Source organism: Coffea eugenioides, chromosome 4 (genome assembly GCF_003713205.1).
Source record: "Coffea eugenioides isolate CCC68of chromosome 4, Ceug_1.0, whole genome shotgun sequence".
Taxonomy (NCBI): Eukaryota; Viridiplantae; Streptophyta; class Magnoliopsida; order Gentianales; family Rubiaceae; genus Coffea; species Coffea eugenioides.
The window spans coordinates 41,015,016-41,034,188 of NC_040038.1; the positions used below are offsets into that span (position 1 = coordinate 41,015,016).

General features: G+C 34.5%; 1 protein-coding gene across 1 annotated transcript; it reads left to right on the plus strand.

The window, feature by feature from the left end:
- The first annotated feature begins 12,147 nt into the window (after nucleotides 1-12,147).
- LOC113768268 lies at nucleotides 12,148-17,169 on the plus strand. The gene is made up of 4 exons (XM_027312549.1): nucleotides 12,148-12,552; nucleotides 14,219-14,257; nucleotides 16,673-16,757; nucleotides 16,906-17,169. The coding sequence occupies exons 1-4, from the start codon at nucleotides 12,172-12,174 to the stop codon at nucleotides 16,986-16,988; spliced, it is 588 nt and encodes a 195-aa protein (XP_027168350.1). The 5' UTR covers nucleotides 12,148-12,171; the 3' UTR covers nucleotides 16,989-17,169.
- Nucleotides 17,170-19,173: the final 2,004 nt, after the last annotated feature.

The following is a 19,173-nucleotide window of genomic DNA, read 5'->3' on the forward strand; positions in this document are numbered from 1 at the left end:
TTCAAGAAATTGGTCCAAGAAGCTCAAGACTTCCCCAATAAGGTTTTGATGTTGGGGTTTTACAAAACAACAACACAAACGTTCAAGAAACAAGTGCAAACGGATTCGGCAGCCTAGCAAATTAACTCCAGCAACGACTCAAGGGAACGACAATAAGGTATGCAACTTCTTTTGACTCTTTTTTTTTCTTGTTGGTTAAGTCACGACTAACTAACACAACAGAATTTCGGACTCAAACAGAACATAAACACAAGACAAAACTGGACAGAAATTTCGGACAACAACTAAACAACAAAGACAGATCTATGACAAGGAAACAAGCAAGATAGATTTCGGACTTGACAAACCCTAACACTTGAGCTACGAATTTAGAAGACTAAAACAGTTCTAAAAATAATAAAAAGGGATATACGTGTTACCTCTAACCAGCTCTGATGCCAGTTGATGCGAGACACGGAAGCTACTTCGAATCTAGAGGAACACGTTGATGATTTGATAGAGTTGAACTCGAACTTGGACCACTCAAGAACAGATTCAACGCTAGAGGACGCCACAATCAAGTGTGTGAGCTTGATTGATAAGTCAAGAGCAACCTAGGATCAACTCTAGGATGTTCAACTTAGCTTTCTCAAACTAAGGGATTTTAGCCACAAGAAATGGATGAAATTCTAGAAATTGTATTCAATAATCTCAAAACTGAATGTAACGTCCGACTTGAGGCTATTTATAGCCATGACGAAGACTTAATAAACTGGAAGCAACACTTTAGTCATCTTGCAAGGATCTTCCAGCTCAATTCCTTCAATGAGCGGTTTCTATTGGGTTTGGACGGCATGAGCCAAGGCTTGAAGCGACTTCTTGAATCTCTTACCTCGTGCCTGTGTCACTGGGCCTTGGGGCACCTTCACAGGGTCTACTGGAGCACTATGGGTCTCGTACTTAATCGCATCATCGGACTAGTATAAGATTTGAGGTTGAGTACTCGAGCTAAGCTCGTAAAATGAGCTCGAAAACCTTTGTTTTCTAGACCAGAATTCAGCAAAAATTGAGTGCAAAAAATCTGGGCTTTCCTTCAATAAAATAGCAACTCATATTAAAACATGCATTTTGCTTCATTTCAATGCAAATGCCAACCATGTGATTCAAGCACTTTAAAATCCACAGTATCAAACTAGTTAATATGACAGTTTCTCAATAGCCAAAATAGCCGTGTAAGCAAAAGAACTAGAGAACTTGATATTAATAGAATTTAGTCACAACACACTGAACATACAGATTTGAGATCAAGTTCTCTATACAACATTCTATTAAGATCCGTTGCCAAGATTCTATACAGCAACTCATGTATAGATTTTAGTCAAAAGTCAAAACACAACTTGGCAGCAGCTATACAACATTCACTTGAGTAAAAAAAAATTACTAGATTCACTATAGCTATACAGATTTGAGTCCAAAGTCAAAAGTCAAAACACAACTTGGCAACCACAGCTTGTCAACATTCACTGGATTAAAAAAAAATTACCAGATTCACCACAGCTGTACAGATTTGAGTCAAAAGTCAAAAGTCAAAACACAGCTTGGCAACCACAGCTTGTCAACATTCACTTGAGTTAAAAAAAGTCACCAGATTCACTACAGCTGCACAGATTTGAGATAGGTCATTTGAGATGTTAACTGCATTGAGTTTCGATTCCAAAATTTCAAGTTTCTAACACCTATTGCCAACCAAAAAATGTAAGTCCTGTCAAATATCCCCAAAGACAAAAAATGAATCAAATTAAGGTACAAAGTTATCGAGAACTCTAAATAACCACAAATCCACAATGCTAAACCTGATTCAAAATAAGCCCTTTGCAATAAACCTTCAAACCTTGAGCAATTCAATTTCTTTGATTATTCTAGCTTGCTGCATTTACAATAAAAATCACCCAATGCAAATAATTTAGAAATAAAAGAAGTCATAACTTGTTGAACTTGGCCACAAAAGTTGAATGATAAAACAATAAAACTTACTTTCACTTTCTTTGAGATCCCGTGAAGTTTTCTACACCAGTCCCCTGCACATAACAACACCTAAACAGTATCTGGATGAAGGGAAGCGCGATAGCTATCAATAACTCAAGTTCCGGCACTAAATGTGGTCTCAGATGCCACTGTAGTTACAGGAATAGCCAAGATGTCAGCCGCCGTTTCGGACAATATTGGATATGCAACCCTATTGCTTTTCCACCACTCTAAACAATCATAGGCGTTTGGGTTGAAACCCGTCTTTAGGCGAGCCTTTTCTAAATAATCCACCAATTCATATTTTTGTGGCTCGGTAGTCTCCATTTCGTCACAGTACTTATCAAAGTCAACCTATCTAGAAGAAGATGTTGCATTTTTTTTGGCCCTTCTGAAGCACATGAGTGGACTACATTTTCTTTTTCAATTGCATTAAAATTTGCATACTCATCATAAAACTCAAATAAAGCTTTCTTCATGCTGGAAACATGTTCTTGTGCCTCAAAAGATGAAAACATTTGAGGGAAGGCGAACTCAACAACTCTCATTTTCTACCTTGAATCTAAAATGGCAGCAATAGCCATTAACAAATTGCATTTGCCCCAATATTTGTCGAACTTGACCTTTATCTTTCCAACTATAGCCCGGATGAAGTCATTTTCATCATTCACTCGAGAATCTAAGACTTTTTGAATTTTCACAACCTCTTGTAGGAACAAATTGCTCGTAAGATATTCACTCCTAGATATTATATGAGTGGCTGCCCAAAATTTCTCTAACACAGAGCACACTTTTTCTGCTTTTTTCCAATCCTCATAAGTTGGACAGGAATCATAGAGTGGCTCTCTATCTTGAAAATGAGGAAAAATATTTTTGAACTTCATAGCACAGCTTAGCATTTCGAAGGTGGCATTCTATCTTGTTCGACAATCATAAAGCTACTTCTTTCCTGGTATTTGAAGTTGTTGTGCAATCTCAGCGAACAACAATAATCTGGTCTCTGAGTGATTGGCAAAATCGACGTTGTCCCTAATTTTGTTTACAATGTCCGCAATCTCAAAAAGGCCGACTTGAACAATAAGGTTCAAGATATGCGCATAGCATCGAACATGAAACAACTCTAATAGCTTTTTCGATCTACTAAAATCATCCCGCAAAACTCTAATAGCCACATCATTGGCCGAAGCATTGTCAACTGAAATTGTGTGTATCTTCTACTCGATACCTCAATCCTTCACACACTTGAAGAGTGAAGCAGCAATCTCAATCCCTCGTCTAGGAGGTGGTATGTGAACAAAGTTGAGCACTCTCTTTTGTAGCTTCCAATCCAAGTCAATCCAATGGCCAGTGATAACCATATATTAGATTTTTTTATTTTTGGATTTCCAAAGATCGGTTGTGAGACTCACTTTTTTCATATTTCTCAACTTGTTCTTCAATTTCTTTTTCTCAAGTTCATAGACTGCCACACAATTATTTTTTGCTACTCCTCTGGTGATCTTCTGCCACTTGGACATTCCACACTTTAGGAAAATATTCAAACCTTTTTCTTCGAGAATGGTGAAGGGATGTTCGTGCATCAAAATCCAATGTGCAGCTGCTTCTCTCATTTTCTCCATGTCAAATTTCTCGGTATGCAAAGGTGGTACAGTAGGAAATGCATTATTAGCCGACTGAAAGTTCAATTTCGTTTGTTGTGCAGCTTGTCTTAAACTTGTTTTTCGAGATGGACATGAGTTCCAGTGCTGCCACATGCTAGATGTTAGCTTTTTATTGCAATAATGGCAAATGGCATAGTAATTGCCATTTTCTTCGAATTCGTTGAAGTCCTCCCAAGCTTCAGAAGTTTTATTCGTTTTGGAATATGAAATTCATCATCTTCATCTAATTTATCCTTTTCTCCTTCTGTATTGTTATCGTCAGCAACCACAGCTTATTGTCCTTCTTGTATATTACCTAAAGAAGTACTTTGTGTAATCGGATTAGTCATCATGTTTTCTGGATTCATCGTTGACTCATTGGAGACATATATTGGGTTGTCCAATATCAATGAAGTACATGAATCAGCATTGGAAACTAGTGGGATACAAGAAATCTCAGGTTGACTGCCCTTGTCTCGAGTTGACATCAGTCCATAAACACATACAGTCCAAGCTAAAGAAAGACAACGAATTTTCAAATCACAGCAAGGGAATTGGTTATAAAAAAGAATAGCTAATCTTTTTTGACTTAATAATTAATGAACGGTTGTTGTGCCAGTTCCAATTTCATCACTATTCGTTTAATTGAGCATAGTTGAAAGTAGCTCTTCCATTGAAGCATCTATCTATTGCTTAACCTTGATGTATTTGTGGTCTCGGATATAAGAAAGAATAAGGAACTTTCTTGTAGACATTCATAAGTTCTCTAATATGTTCTTAAATTGTGATATTCTTTTTCCCTTTTTTGCAGTTTTCATGTGTAAAATGGACCAAAAGCTGCTGACTTTATAATGGTTTATCGTGATAATCTAGTGCCTTTACTAATCACTAGTCCTTTGTCATTTAGGATGTTGTAGCTAAATGGCCTCCTCCGCGACCATTGCATTTAATTTTGAAAATATTTTACAACAGAGAGAGTTGAATGAGGTTGAGTTCTACTTTTTACTCTCTAATTCATTGTCTTTGGCAAGGGAATGGGTAATGAGAGTTGAAAAAGAATCGCTAAAAGAAACATGCATATATATACCATTAACCCAAAAAAAATAGAAAACTAAAGGGAAAACAAAGGGAAAGAAATTAGTATCATCTACACATCATAAAGAGGACAACTCAAGCTCATATGTGAAGAAACTATGGTGAAGTTGATGGAACTGCAACTAATGCCTGAAACGTGCTCAAGGTAGAGCCCATTTTGTTGTTTCCTAAAATAATTCACAATTAACATGTCCAAATTATAATTTAGGGTTTATAATTAGGAATACCCGAAAATTGGGGCTAAAAACTCTACCGTCAAATCAATAGCAATAGAAGGAAGTTGAGCTTATTTCATATTCGTACATTTTCATCCTTTACAGCTTCCCACGACCTCAAGCTAAGGTGGTGCTGAAAACCTCTAACTTCACGGGCGACAGATGGGGTGAGTGGATAATGAGCCAGCAACGGTCTTTGAAGTTCACCCCTCACCAGATTCGCTACAAAGCTACGAGCCGACGACGGTCTTTGTCGGTGAAATTTTGCACAGAAGCTACAACGAGCCGGCGACAAGGAGACGCGATTTGCTAGTTGGAAAGAGGAAGAAAGGCTCAATGGGGAATAGGGAGATCTCTCTCTACTAAAAGAATTAAGAACTTTTCCTTTTTAATGCTTTCAAATTAAGTTCTCTAAAAATAAGAAATAAGAAATATGATTTATGAAATTCCTACTTTTTCCACACAAATAAATAAAGGTGGTAGAATGGTTCATCATAAATTTCATAAATTGTTTACCTATATTAGTAATTTTATATATAATTATTTTTATTTTTTATGCGATACTCGATAGAACTCGTCGAGTTCTCGAGTATTACATATCTAAGATCGAACTCAACTCGCTAGCTCTAACGAACAGCTCAAACTCGAGATCGAGTTCGTTTGACTAAGCTCGATCTCGAGCTGCTGACCGAGTCAAGCTACTTGGTCAACAACTCGAGATCGAGTCGAGCTACTCTGTTCAGCTCCACCCCAAGTGTGATCACTCTCCTTAAGGTGTGATTTGCCTTCACTATCTTACTAACCAGGTTGAGATGGCAAATTACCTCTAGGATACAATGGAAACAAAAGCTAGCCTATAGCAAGTTTAAATTTAGTTTTCACAAGAAAGAGATGCAAGAAGTTGGTTTTGCTAATCTAAGATAGCCTAAGCAGAAGTTGCACAAAAGAGGTTTAGACTACCTCTATTTATAGGCAATCCGAGAGCAAGAGTATATGAACTTCACTTAATGCCCATTTATAAATATAGTACACGAAATACATGAACTAATGAACTTGAGAAAATACATTAATGTATTTTCACTTAATGTCCATTCATGAATTTAGTACTTCAAGTACATGAATGGAGTAGTTCCATAAATTAACAAATGAAGTTGAGAAGATACATCAATGTACCAATGAACCTTGTAGGAAATTCATGAATCAAACTTCTAGACATGATAAGAAAAATCATGTAACGAGTCATGATCAATTTTCATATTCCAAACTAATTTCCAACAAGAAGTATGTGAAGTTGAAGTCTACAAAAATGAGTTTTTAAATTTGTACAAAATTAGAGTAATTCATGGTTGTTGTTGGGGTACTTGTTGGAAAAATTAATCTATCAGTGTTTTTGTAATTGTGTGTCTAAGAAATGAAAAAGTCATTGAAAAGCTTGTTTAAAACTTTGCATATTTTCAAGAGCATGTTTCTGGAAAACATTCACATTTATTTTAAAAAGTAAATCTTATATGCATTGACAATGTATACATTATCATGATTAGATGAAAGATACATACATAAAATTTAGATAAATTTCAAATGTGGTTTTAATGAGAGACACATATTGCATTCGTTCTATCAAGGTTTTGAAACCTAGACCATATGTTGACCTGGAAATATGATTGGGTCAAGGGCATTAGTTTAATCGTTGGACTAACCATTATTGACTCATGACGCCACAAATACATCATATATATTATTAGTAAATATTAAACATCTAAAAATATGCAAATATTTGTAAAAACTTCAATAATAATGTTAAAAAGAATCACTTCAATACTCATTCTAATCTTAAGTATTACTTGTTTGAAATTTAAGAATAACTTTTATAAGTAAAGGCAAAAAAATTATAGAATAGCATTATTATCTATCTTTAATGTTTTACATTTTAATTTTCCTAAATTATATGATTATTAGTTTATCAAATAGGAATGAAAATAAATAGAAGGTAATGACAAACAATTGAAATGTTAGCATAATTAATATATTATGTCGAATAAATGTTAGACAAGAATTGAGGTGTCATTATGGAAGAGAGAAAGAAAAAGGAGAAGAAATAAAGTAATAATTGTTATTGCCTAATTAATTTAAGACAATTACGCATGGATAATTAGTAAGGTTTAATTTTGTAATGTCACTGAATGAGATTAGTTGGCCAAATTTATTTTTTTTGGATTAATTATATGTGGGCAAGGAATTGGTTCAATAAAAACAGTTTCGGTTGAACGGTTGAATCGAATGGTTTTTTCGATTTAGTGTGATATTGAAGGAGTTTTAACCAAACTACTTTTAAGGCCCACTCAAATAAAAAAGCAGGCCAATCAACAGGTTGACCGATTCGATCAGCTGGTCCAAGTTGGGTTTTAAAACATTGCATTCTGCAATATCTTGTGGTTAATCTTGTTTGTGGAAGGATACTGTGGAGGAAGTTAATAGCTATTTATAGCCACACCATATATTACAAAACTAATGCAAAGTAGCTATACACATTAAACATTGCAGTAATTAACATGCAAAATTAAACGACCCCTAAGAATATCCTAATTAGAATATTTGAAACTGAGCACAACTTTGCATAATTTAATGATTTGGCTAATTGGTTATTATCACTTTACCCCTTTAAATTATATCACTATTATCAGTTTACCCCCTAACGTTATCGTTTAGTCACTTCAATCCCAAAAGTAATTCAACTCAACATGTTAAGAAATTTTGGACAAAAATACCCCTTTATTCTATAGTATTCTCACATTGTTATTATCACTTTATTCCTTAAAATTATAGTAATACAATTACTTTAATTTCTAACATTATTTTCTAGGCATTTTATCTCATCGTTAATCTAACTAGTATGGTAAAAAAATTTTAAATATATTTACCTTTTTTATAGATAATTAAAAATAAAAAAGTTGGAATGGTTATTTTTTTCACTTTAAGAGATCCAAAAATATAAAAATAAAATAATTTTCTCAAATTTCTTTTTTCACACTTATTAATACTAGGAAAAGGAAAAGAGATAGGAAAGAAAGAGACAAACAATTAGATTTGCAAACAAAGAAAATAAATAAAAGTCTAACATTATCATATTACTTTAAGGTTGTCAGATTAGGATTGAAATTTGATGGTAAAAAAGAAAAGTGAAATAATTTTAAAATAATAAGAGTATTTAATTGTTTCTTATTTGTATTTTTTAGAAAAAGAATTGAACTCTTTCTCTCTCTCACTCTCTCTTCCCCTCCCCATCTTTCTATTTTTTTCAATATTAATAAGATTGTTAAAAAAAAAAAAGATTAACACTTTGACTTTTTTCCTTGATACTAAAAAGGAATAGAGCCACTCTAAATTTTTTTTATTATTTTTATTATCCAAAGAGAAGGGTACTTTCTTCTAAAGTTCTTTAACTTGCTAAGTTAGTTTAATGATAGGATAAATTGCTTAAAAAATAACTTTATGGAGTAAATTGATAATGATGCTATAGTTTATGAGGATAAATTGATAATAATTTTAAGGGCTAAACATATCTTTTCACTTTAATTAACAAATTCCGTTAACTTTGACCGTTAGTTTTAGGGGTAAAGTGACTAAAGGAAACGTTAAGGGGAAAATTGATAGTGCCATCGAAAGTTAAGGGGGTAAAGTAATAATAACCCTATAATAAATGGTAGCTAATTATGTAGTTATTTTGTAATAAACTAGGGATAATTGTATAAACCTCCCCTGAGGTTTCTGATAGTTGCATTCACCTCTTTTGAGATTTCGAAAATAGCACTGACCTTCCCCTGAACTTAAGGTTTTGATGGCAAATTCAGTTCATGTCAAAGAAAGTGCCATTAGAAAAGTCTTTTGAGAAATAAGATGATAATTTTGTTCCATTTATACCCTTTTTGTCTCTTGTAAGGTTGTATTAGTAAAAGAATAAAAAGCATTTAAAATTGGAAACAATTAGTCAAATTCAAAGGGATACAAATGCAAGGAGAACACGTGCAATAGCAACAATTGGAAGAAACAACAAACATACATTTAGAATATGAGATTCTAAAGCATATAAAGTGTACAAACCAACTCCAAAAATTCTCTTTTACTAATGTGCATAGAAACTTCTTAGAAACCAACATAAGTAATTTTTTTTTGTGGTTAGTTTGCTAGTTAAAAGTGAAGTAGTGGTGCCAGAAGAATGGCTTCATCAAACCACTAGGAAGAATCATGGAATTCACCAAAATGGCAAAGCTCGAACAACCAAATGCCACAGATAATAATATACGACTTGGATTGTCCTCTCAAGTGCTGTCAATCACAAAATGGCACCAATTAAAATAGTGCCATATTGGAGCATCAATTGGCGACATTTTTATAAGTGCACTTATAATGCCTAATCAGCAAGAAATAACCGTTAATTTTATTTATTAGTTGTCTTTAACTTGTTTATTGCCCTAATTTTTTTGCCCCATATTTGTTTACTAACAACCTTAAACTCTTGGGGTATGGAAGTAAATTCACCCTATTTTATGTTAGCTATAGGCCCCAAATTCATATTAGGGGAGGTCAATGCTATTTTCGAAACCTCAAGAGAGGTGAGTGCAACTGTTAGAAACTTCAAGAGAGGTTTTTGCGATTATCCCAAGAAACTATATGCATATTATATGCATAAAACACATGATTTCAAGTTCTAACCACCAGAGTTCCTACATCGTTGACATTTTCTCAATTTAGTTGGCAATTACATTGTATAAATAATAGTTGACTTTGTTACTTAGCTCGTGTGACTACATTGCTAAGACCCTTGACATCATCTGGATAGATAGACCAGGGTGACCTAGGTAGCTAACCTCGCCCGACAGGATCACTAGATTGGCTGGTAATGCCTTTACAGCCCACTTTAATATCCACTAGGTAGAGGGGTGAGTCATCCTACATCCTACTTTAATATCCACTGGATAGAAGGGTGAGTCATCCTAGGAGAGCTAACTTTCCTGATACAGTTAACTAAGATAGGAGCATAGTTTCATGCAATAGACAATAGAAAGAGACTCACCATTGTCAAGATCATAGAATACTCCTAGAATCTATAAGTACTCACCATTCTCACTGTTTATTGAGTTTCATTGCTAGGCTAGTCGGACATAATCTCGATTAAGAGATCTCCTTCTTTAGGAGCTTTCACTGAGTTCATTCCTGCTTGTGCTATTACCTTTGAATCTTGCAAAGCGTCTCACTTCATTTTATTCCCTTTGTTTGAATGTTAGACTTTTTGTACTTTTTCCTGCTAACCAAGCCTTTAAAGTAGTGGTCCTCACTTAGTAGACCTTCCTGTCTTTTTACTGTTTTTAAATGGTGCATGTTCCATGTTTTTGGCAATCTGGTTGGTTAGAGAGTAGTGAATCAGAATATGGCAGTGATCATTCTGAGGAAACGAGAGAACTCCCTGGTATTCCTCTTACTCCCAATTAGGTAGGTTTCTATCAAAAAGCCCTCTAGTGATCCATCATTTTCCAAACATGTAGCTTCATAGAGACCAATTTAAATAAGTGTCAATATTACTTCATACTTTATGCGTATTTTAGGTCATTTGTAGTTAATTTCGAACTCCGATGACAATATGAATGACTATTTTGACAATATTTGATATTCTTGAATAACTTTGAGAAGACTTGTGAATTCATCCCACATTTACTTGTTAAAGTTTATCATTTTTGATAGAAATAAGAAGTAAGGACAATTCGGCACCAATTACACAAAGTCATTGCCGGATTGAGTAGGGATAATATTGCCCCAAATTGACATGGGTAAGCTAGATTCAAACTCGGATATTCATCAAAAGCTTTTCAAGACAAAGTGAAGAAAACAGAATTTGAGGCCTATTTGTGGAATTCTAGGCTAGACTTTGGAGCAAAAAAAAATTTACAAATTTGTGCAACTTGCAACGGCCTTTTGATCACAGTGATATGGGCAGCTGAAACCATTTTTTTGGATTCAAAACATCAAATTTTGTTAACTTTTTGTCAACTTTATGTCATTCCATCTTCAACTTTTGTCTCTTCAAGACCAAAAGAACTTATTGTAGAAGATTGAGGGAATTGAAGAAAGTAAATAGAAAGAGCTTTGTTTAGTTTAGTGCTGGGAGTTCTTGTTAGTTCTAGAGAGTGTAGGGAGCTTTGGAGAGAAGAGAAACAAACCAAAGGGTTGTGTCTTGCCCTTAGAAGCAAGACAAAAGCCTTCAACAGATATAGTTGTCTTCACCTTCTTTTTCTTGTTTTGATGTAGGTTAGCATAGGATAATTTAGTTGCTATTCATCTTAGCTTCTGTGTTGGCTCAACAAAGAAGCTAAGAGAGATGACAATGGAGAGGTTCAAGAAACTCTAGTGATAACTACTGATAAGGGTTTTCTTCTCTCCAATTCTTGATCTTGTATTGACTTCTAAGTTTTGTTAATGCAAAGTTTGGATTTTATGTTGTTAATGTTGTTTTAAAGTAAACTATCTATTATTGTTATGTGTTGATTTCTTAGTTATTTTGAGGCTATCATCTTAATTGAGTTATTTAGCATTTTTTCTCTTATAACCATGATTAAATGATCATTAATTATGATCGTTTCAAGGTGTTATATTTGCAACGAAAATTAAAATTTGACACTAGTTCATGGAAATGTTAAATCTAAGGAATACATTCACGAAAGTAGAGATACACCTTGATAACTTGTAGTGAAGTAATTTTATAGAATTTCATGAGCTTATGGTTGATTTCATAACCACGAAAATAGGTAATCTGTCATCTTTTATTGTGTTTTTCCTTTCTTTCTTTTGCAATATGACATGTGACCTTAGTGTGGTGTTTATTTTCCTGAATAAATACTCTTCTTTTTTAGTAACAGCAATAAGTCACTCTATATTCCTTAATCCATTCTATTCCTAAACTGTAATGTTATCCATAAACCATTATCTATTTGCAAGCACATCATATAATCGAATTTTTGGATGTAAAACTTATCACTAGCATTTGACTGGTCAATGGTTGGGGGTAAAGTGTATATGTGCAGAGTTTAGAGGGGGAAGTATCAGTAATTGTCAAGTTCAAGGGGGAGAGTGTAATTAAACCTTTCTTTCCTTATCTATTGTTTCTTTTCGTCCTCTTAAAATTTTGGCCCCAATAATCTCATCCTAAATTTGGCGCAGTTTTCAACATGAGAGCCAGCAGAAGAAAACGAACCAACGGATCTCCAACCAGGGCCCGACCCGGAGACCCATCCGAATCGGGCAGGACCCGTAACTCCAGATTCTCCTCCCCTCCGCCATCATCCTCACTTCTTCTCGACAGCGACCCCATCACTGAAGAACTTGCAGTCTTTGAAAAACTCCAAATCTCTTCGCCCGACCCGAATCCCAACCCAAGAAGCTTTCCTTACAGCGTGAAGCAACAATGCTGGGAAAAGGCAGAGAAAATCAAGGGTCGTGACCCGGATCGATGGCGCCGTGACCCGCTAGGGAATATTGTGTTCCGGAAGCTTGTGGGCTGCCCGGGTTGTTTATGCCACGATTATGACCATATTGTTCCTTATTCTAAGGTATTGATGCTCATTTTTCAAGATTTTGAATTTTTACTTTTTTGTAAATTTTGAATCTTTGAAGCTGCTAACTTTATTCAGATTCTTATTGTCTTAATAAATTTGGAATTATGGGTTTTGCCAGTGATGGAAATGGGTGTCTGGAGCTGTTTTTTTTTCCTTTTGGTTTTTTCCCCGCCTCTGTTGGTGTTTAGTGTTATGAATTGGGGTTCTTTTTCTTTTCTTTTCTTTTTTTACGCTTTCCCTTGAATTTGTTCCAAAGTTTTAATTTTTTGGGTTTTGACTATTAATTTTTAAGTTTTTTTCCTGTGGTTCTCTCATTGTGCAGCTGAAATAATTCTCTTTTTTATTTGATTGTGGGGTGTGGAAGCATAATTTGCTTACTAAACTGCGAATTTTGGGTTTCCTTGTCGGGTTTTGAGTTGTATTGGATGAAGTGGTTATGATTTCGGACTTCTAGGTAGCTAAGCCAATAATACCTTTTGAATCAATATGTTCTAAAATCTAACCCGAAGGTCTTGATTAGGTCCATTTGTTTTTTGTTTTGCTGGTTTCTGTTTGCAAGAACTGATTAGTTGTAAAGGTTCGATTTCTTGTAGTTGGATCAATTTATCCTGGGAATATGGTTCCTGAACTCGGTTTGAACGGCTTGTTGAATCTTGTAGCAGATTTGAATCCCAAAGTTGTGCTAATATATTTTCTTAAGATAGAGCACAGATTTTTGTGAGCAGAAATGGGATGCATTTTACTTCTGGCCCATTTTTTGAAGCAAGGCTAGGGGTTACCAAATCCAATGATACCATCTTCCTTATACACCAGAATAGGATTTATTAGGCTAAAGTCAACAGGCTAGGTTTGGGAAGACTAGCAATGGAATCAGTTTTCAGTGTTGCAGCTCTCTTAGCCGTTTTTCCATCCAAAATCTCCTCCTGGGAGTCAAAACCTAAAGCTTTTCCTGGAAATTGCAAAGAACTTATAAATGGGCTGGTTGTCTTTATGTTATTGGTTAGCAGGAAGCCTTTCTGCAAATGTGTTGCTGTGTTAATTTTCTTTGCTCGTTACCTGTGATTCTTTTTCGTTTTGCTATGATGTTGAGATGTTTTGCCTCGTCAATGTAATATGAAATAATAAACTTTGTTCTTCTAGATTGTGCTGGTTTAACTATGATTCATGAGCAAAAGATTTATTAAAAAAGAATGATAAGGTCTTTACTTCCAATACTGGACCATTGCACATTAATTATGTTAGTGTGTCTAACTTGACCAACTAAGACAGTTGAGAGTTACTGACAATGTAAACTGATGCATCAGAAAAAATAACTATTTTTTTTTTGTATTCTCTCATCTAGAGGGCAGAATCTGACTAATCGGACCAGGACTTCAAAAAAAAAAAAAATTGTAACTGAAGTTAAGTTTATGTTGCAGTGGTCATGATCCAGTTACTGCTTTATTTGTTATTCGCATCCTCTGTGATGCATATACTGTAAATATATATAGTATCCCATGTGATTTCTTTTACTTGTTGGCTTCAGCTCAATTTAGAAGTTTAATATCAGTTTTTCCTGCTCTCTGAAATTTTTATGTTGTATTTTTTATGTCTAATTCGCATGATATTCTTTGAGCCTTACGTTAGTTTCTCCTAAAACCCAAATTTGGATCATTTTCAGGGAGGACAAAGCACATTAGAAAATTGTCAAGTTTTGCAGGTACGGAATTTTCTTCAATATGAAAACAGATCTTTCACTTAATCACCTATCTACTCAACTTTACAGATAGCATTATTTCTCATCCTTCCATTTGCTTGACTGTAACATATTTGTGCTTCAACGTGGTTTTCTCTTTTGTTGGTTGAAAAGTAATGTTAATTGTTAACAAAGCATCTAATGGTTGTCATTTGAGAAAAGTGCTGTTTAATGTGGATAAAACTTGGAAGCTCTCCAGAAGTTAAAAATTGATAGTGTACTGTGAAGAATGATGCTTGTGTATACCCCAAAATGTGATACAAAAGATTGAATCTGTAACCAAAGGATAATCCGTGTGCTATTTGTTTCTGCTTGTTGTACAGTACTTTCTATATTGCCTGGAAGACAACCACTTGCTGCCAACTCTTTTACAATATTCTTATTTTTCTTCAAAATAAGCTGCAGCAAAGCAATAAATTAATGTTCTCTTGGTATAGTTCGTTGCCATGCTTAAAACATGAAGAGCTCATGCTTCATAATGGAGACAAATGGTTGGAACTCGTCTCTGCTTCTGTGTGCACAAAACAGTACAATACAAATGTTACTCTTCCTCTGACAATTCCTGCCAAGATTTTGTTATAGCTTCCCCAGCAATAAAGATAAATGTCCGAGGGGTACATCGTTTGGTATTTCTTTCCAAATGAAGGTTTTCTGAGATTTTCCAGTTATTCAATAAAACAGGCATTGGACTGTTAAGGTTGCACATATTTCTTGACAAGTCCTATTCTATGCAGTTTATCACTTTGCATGTCTTGCTCATTTAGAGGCTTCACTGCTTGTTATCCACCTCCCTTCTTGCACCTTTCTTTCAAACATGGACTTGCCATGTTTTCCCACATTGTGCATCATGAAGGATCTGCAAATGTCTCATTGTTATCAACAGCTATTCTGAAAAGTGTCTATTTAGCTTAACCAATGATGCTTTGTCTTAATAGCGCACCTTATCTGAGGATCTGACTCTTTGGACACTTTTCAATCCTCTTTAGATAGTTTCGAGAATCTTGTATCCTTATGCTGGTGACTTCTTCATCCATATAGGTAGCAGTAATCATTCATTCTTGCTACTTTAGGACCTCTCTTCACAAATCATCCTCTGTAGCAAAACTCTGCCTCGTCAGTTTTAAAACTGCTGCTTATTTTAACCTCACTTGTCACTTTGATTAGCTGCTCCACACATTTACTGGATCACAAATGATACCCACTTTTTAAATGATACTCGTGTTCTTTTGCAGAACCGTCCAATATAACTTCATATGAATTTTGATGTCCTACATAATTTTCCCTTGTCTATTGTTTGATTCATTCTCTCGGTGCTGGGTTGGAACATGCTTCTTCCTCTTCCACCATGTTGTTTGACATAACTGGATTATCAGAATCTTCTTGGGCTGCTCATAGAACTTCTTTCAATGTTTCCGTTAGCCCACAAAAGCTAACTTTATGTTCCGCCTCAAATGCGGTATACATCTTAAAACCCCGTTAGACTTGAATTCTGTGTCCTCCTATTCTCTTTTGTTCATGCACTGCTTTCCCAGGATAGAGATGGAACCTGGACAATTTGATGTTCTAGTTTTCTGCTGTCTAGATTTCGTTTGTTTTTTTTTTTTTATTGAAATTAATATAACAGGTTTGACCTGTATAAGATTAGTATTTGTTTTTAAACACTACATTGACTGAGTTGAATGTGTAAAACTTGACATCTTAGTGCGATTTTATTCTATGCATTATGAGATTACTGTGCTGTTTAGTGCTTCTAGCAATCTAGTTCTTGTTGTTTGATGAAGTAATTGACATGCTTGTATGGGCATGTCAGTTAAATGAGCCCAAGCTACAATTGGGCTCATATAACGTGTGTATATCAAACTCTGCCGTCAGTTTTGAAAGCATGTGAACCAACACCCAAGCCATATTTGTGTTGTCGTGAATAGATAATTAGGCCCCCTTTGGTTTAGATTATTCTTCTAATATAATTAAAAACTTGTGAAGTCAAGTATTTTGTTTCATTTTATGTTCATGAAGTCACTTGCTGGAATCAGAAGTGATTGATTACGTAAAAGTTGATTTTCTTTTTCAAGTTAAGCATGGAACTTCATTTTTTTATTTGCTAAAATCAAGGACTGAATTCCAGTAATTTTATCTAACAGCAATAAATAGCTCATCCTTTTAGCGTCGTCATCCCCTCCTTTTCAATTTTTTGCCTTTTCAAATTGGGCAAACCTAACTGGATTGCTTTACAGACCTTTTTTTGCTTTTAACATCCTGTAGGTCAGAGCTCATTACAAGTATTTTTGCATGAAACGAATCAGTTTTTATTTTCCCATGTACTCTGCCGTAGTGATTTAACACGGAAGGTATTGCCTCATCACCTGTTCCTTGCTGCAGGCAACCGTTAATCGATCTAAGGGGAACCGTACTGAGATATCTAAATCTGAACTTATTCAGAAGAGTTCTTACTGTCGGGTTTCAGGTATTTCCCACTCTTGCATTACTTTTCATTCGGTTACAGAAGAATACTTACTTGAAATAAAATTGAAACGTCTGGACTTTTAGGTAATCAGGTATGTAAGATTACTCAACATTTCTTCTTTGTAAATTGGTCATTTAATCAACCGCAGGTCGAGATTTGGATTTACTTGAACTGACAGCCTATGGTAATGTCCGACGAGGACAAGATTCTGGGGGATGTAACATCCAGTGATGATTATGTTGTGGGCTGGTGACTTGCACAATTGCATCTGTTGTAAAATTGAATTAGCTAGAAAGCCTAGAATATACTCTATTAGTTAGAACATAATTTCTCTCATTCTCTATATTGTTTAAGCTTATTGATAATGAATTTATTTGAGAACATTCCTAGTTAACTGGGCTTTTTTTCGTTTTTTTGGGGTACCCTTCTCCCTTTCTGTGTTTGTGAGCCTTGTAGGTGATTGCATGCATCTATCAACAGTAGGGGAAAATCCTGCTTTTAAAACAAAATTGGTATGTGCAGTTTGTTATACTCCAATTATGGTATCATAGATTTTGACCAAATAACAAAAGCAAAGAAAAAAAAAAGATAATGGTATTGTAGAAACTCATGCATTTCTGGGGATTTAGCACTCTTTATCTGTAGGTAAGTTTCATTTCTGTTGCTGATGTTGGCTATGGAAAGTAATCTACATTGACTGATCTACATAGTAGTAATACGGTATATTAAAACGCAAGAAATAGGCATCTGAATTTTTGTCTTTCACAACTTATTACTCTTTTATTTCAGTCAAATTTCAGAAAACTAAAGTTAGATTGAAAAAGTGTCAAAAGCAAGAAGACAATAAATGAGTTTGTGCATTTAGATGATATTAACATGTATTTTAATGCCTTAACACCAATTAGAAAACTTGGTTTGAAATGCCTCTGAGTTTGTGTAGGAATAATAGTTTGAATAATTTTTTTATACACTATCAGTGTGTATAAATATATATATATATTTTTTATATTAATAGGTTTAGATTATACTATATAATATGAATTTAAATTTAAAATTTAAATGATGCGCATGTGGCATAAATCTAAAACTATTAGTGTAAAAAATTACTATACTGTTAATATATAAAAAGTTAATCGTAATAGTTTCCTTGAATGTATCATTTTCTTTCTCCCTTATTTTTGAAGGATATACCACATTAACGTTTTTCATTGAAGGTTAATATATGAATTTGAAGGTGGTTCTTTACCTTATAGAACAAATGCAGTCAAAGAACCAGCTCTTTATCAACTAGCATCCAACAAGTCAAAATGTACCCCATCAAATTATGAAAATTTTGACAAATAAGTATCTGTTGACTGCTGACTGTCTGATCCCTTTTTGGTCAAGAACCAAAATAAACACTCAAAACTTTGAAATCTAAAGTAAAACTAACTCTCTATTTCTGAAGTTGAACGACCAACGCCACCTCCATATTGTAGAAGAAAAGTATAGGGTTTTAATCAACCAACCCTTTTCAGCCATTGACAAATTAGACATCCAGGTGCCAAAATCTAGTCAAAAAAGCTTGTGGAATTTGCATATAAGTCGTGTTTGCTTCACAATTCATAAGGACTGACTGCCTTAGGGTTATGGCTATGAACAGCAAACTCTGCTAAAAAAGGGGAAAAAATCCACAGATTCACACCTTCTTGTTTAATTAGCAATAACTTTTGAGATTTAGTCAACTTTTTTTTGTTTTGGGTTTTTGAAAATCATTGTTGGCCACTTAGACAAATGCAAACCAGTATAATAGGGGATCTGACTCTATTGATAAAGGAGTCATTAATGGTTTATATCATTTTTATCTTGAGTTTTTGTCTCACACGTAAAGTGAATTAGAAGCAAATTGTTTCACCACATTCTATTCCTTTCATTAAAATCACTAGAATTCGATTGGTTAACGTGGTGAAATTCTATTAGCAGAGACAAAAGTGCAGGTTATGGTCGAACTCAGGCTTGTACCAAACTTAGAAATTGTTTTGTTTATAATTTTATGCATGAAAGAAGTCAATAGAAGGGATAAGCAAGAACTATATATTCTTGTATATAGTCTTTGTCATCTAGCTACTCTTCTTTGGATTAAACTGTTGTCAACTTATACTTTTCATCTGTTTCGTTGGTCCTATTACTCTTCACTCAGAAGCAGGTAATGAAGAAAAAGTTGGCAAGCAAAATGAGTCTTTTTCTTACTTTTCCTCAGAAAGTGATGTGCTTTAATCCGCACTTTCTTGCAATAGATGATGCTTTTCCCTTCCACAAAGTCCTTTCCTTCTTTGACGAAGCATTTCACCCCTAATTTTGTCACCACAAAGACGGATAATATCAGAGATACTTTGTTTCGATTGGTGTTCCAACCGTAACAATTCTGGCCATACAT

Excerpts from the sequence above, each read along its gene's own strand:
- LOC113768268 (XM_027312549.1), top strand. The coding sequence starts at position 12,172 with ATGAGAGCCAGCAGAAGAAAACGAACCAACGGATCTCCAACCAGGGCC. Across the intron at positions 14,258-16,672 it reads AAAATTGTCAAGTTTTGCAG|GCAACCGTTAATCGATCTAA; the intron begins GTACGGAATTTT and ends TCCTTGCTGCAG. Across the intron at positions 16,758-16,905 it reads TTCTTACTGTCGGGTTTCAG|GTCGAGATTTGGATTTACTT; the intron begins GTATTTCCCACT and ends AATCAACCGCAG.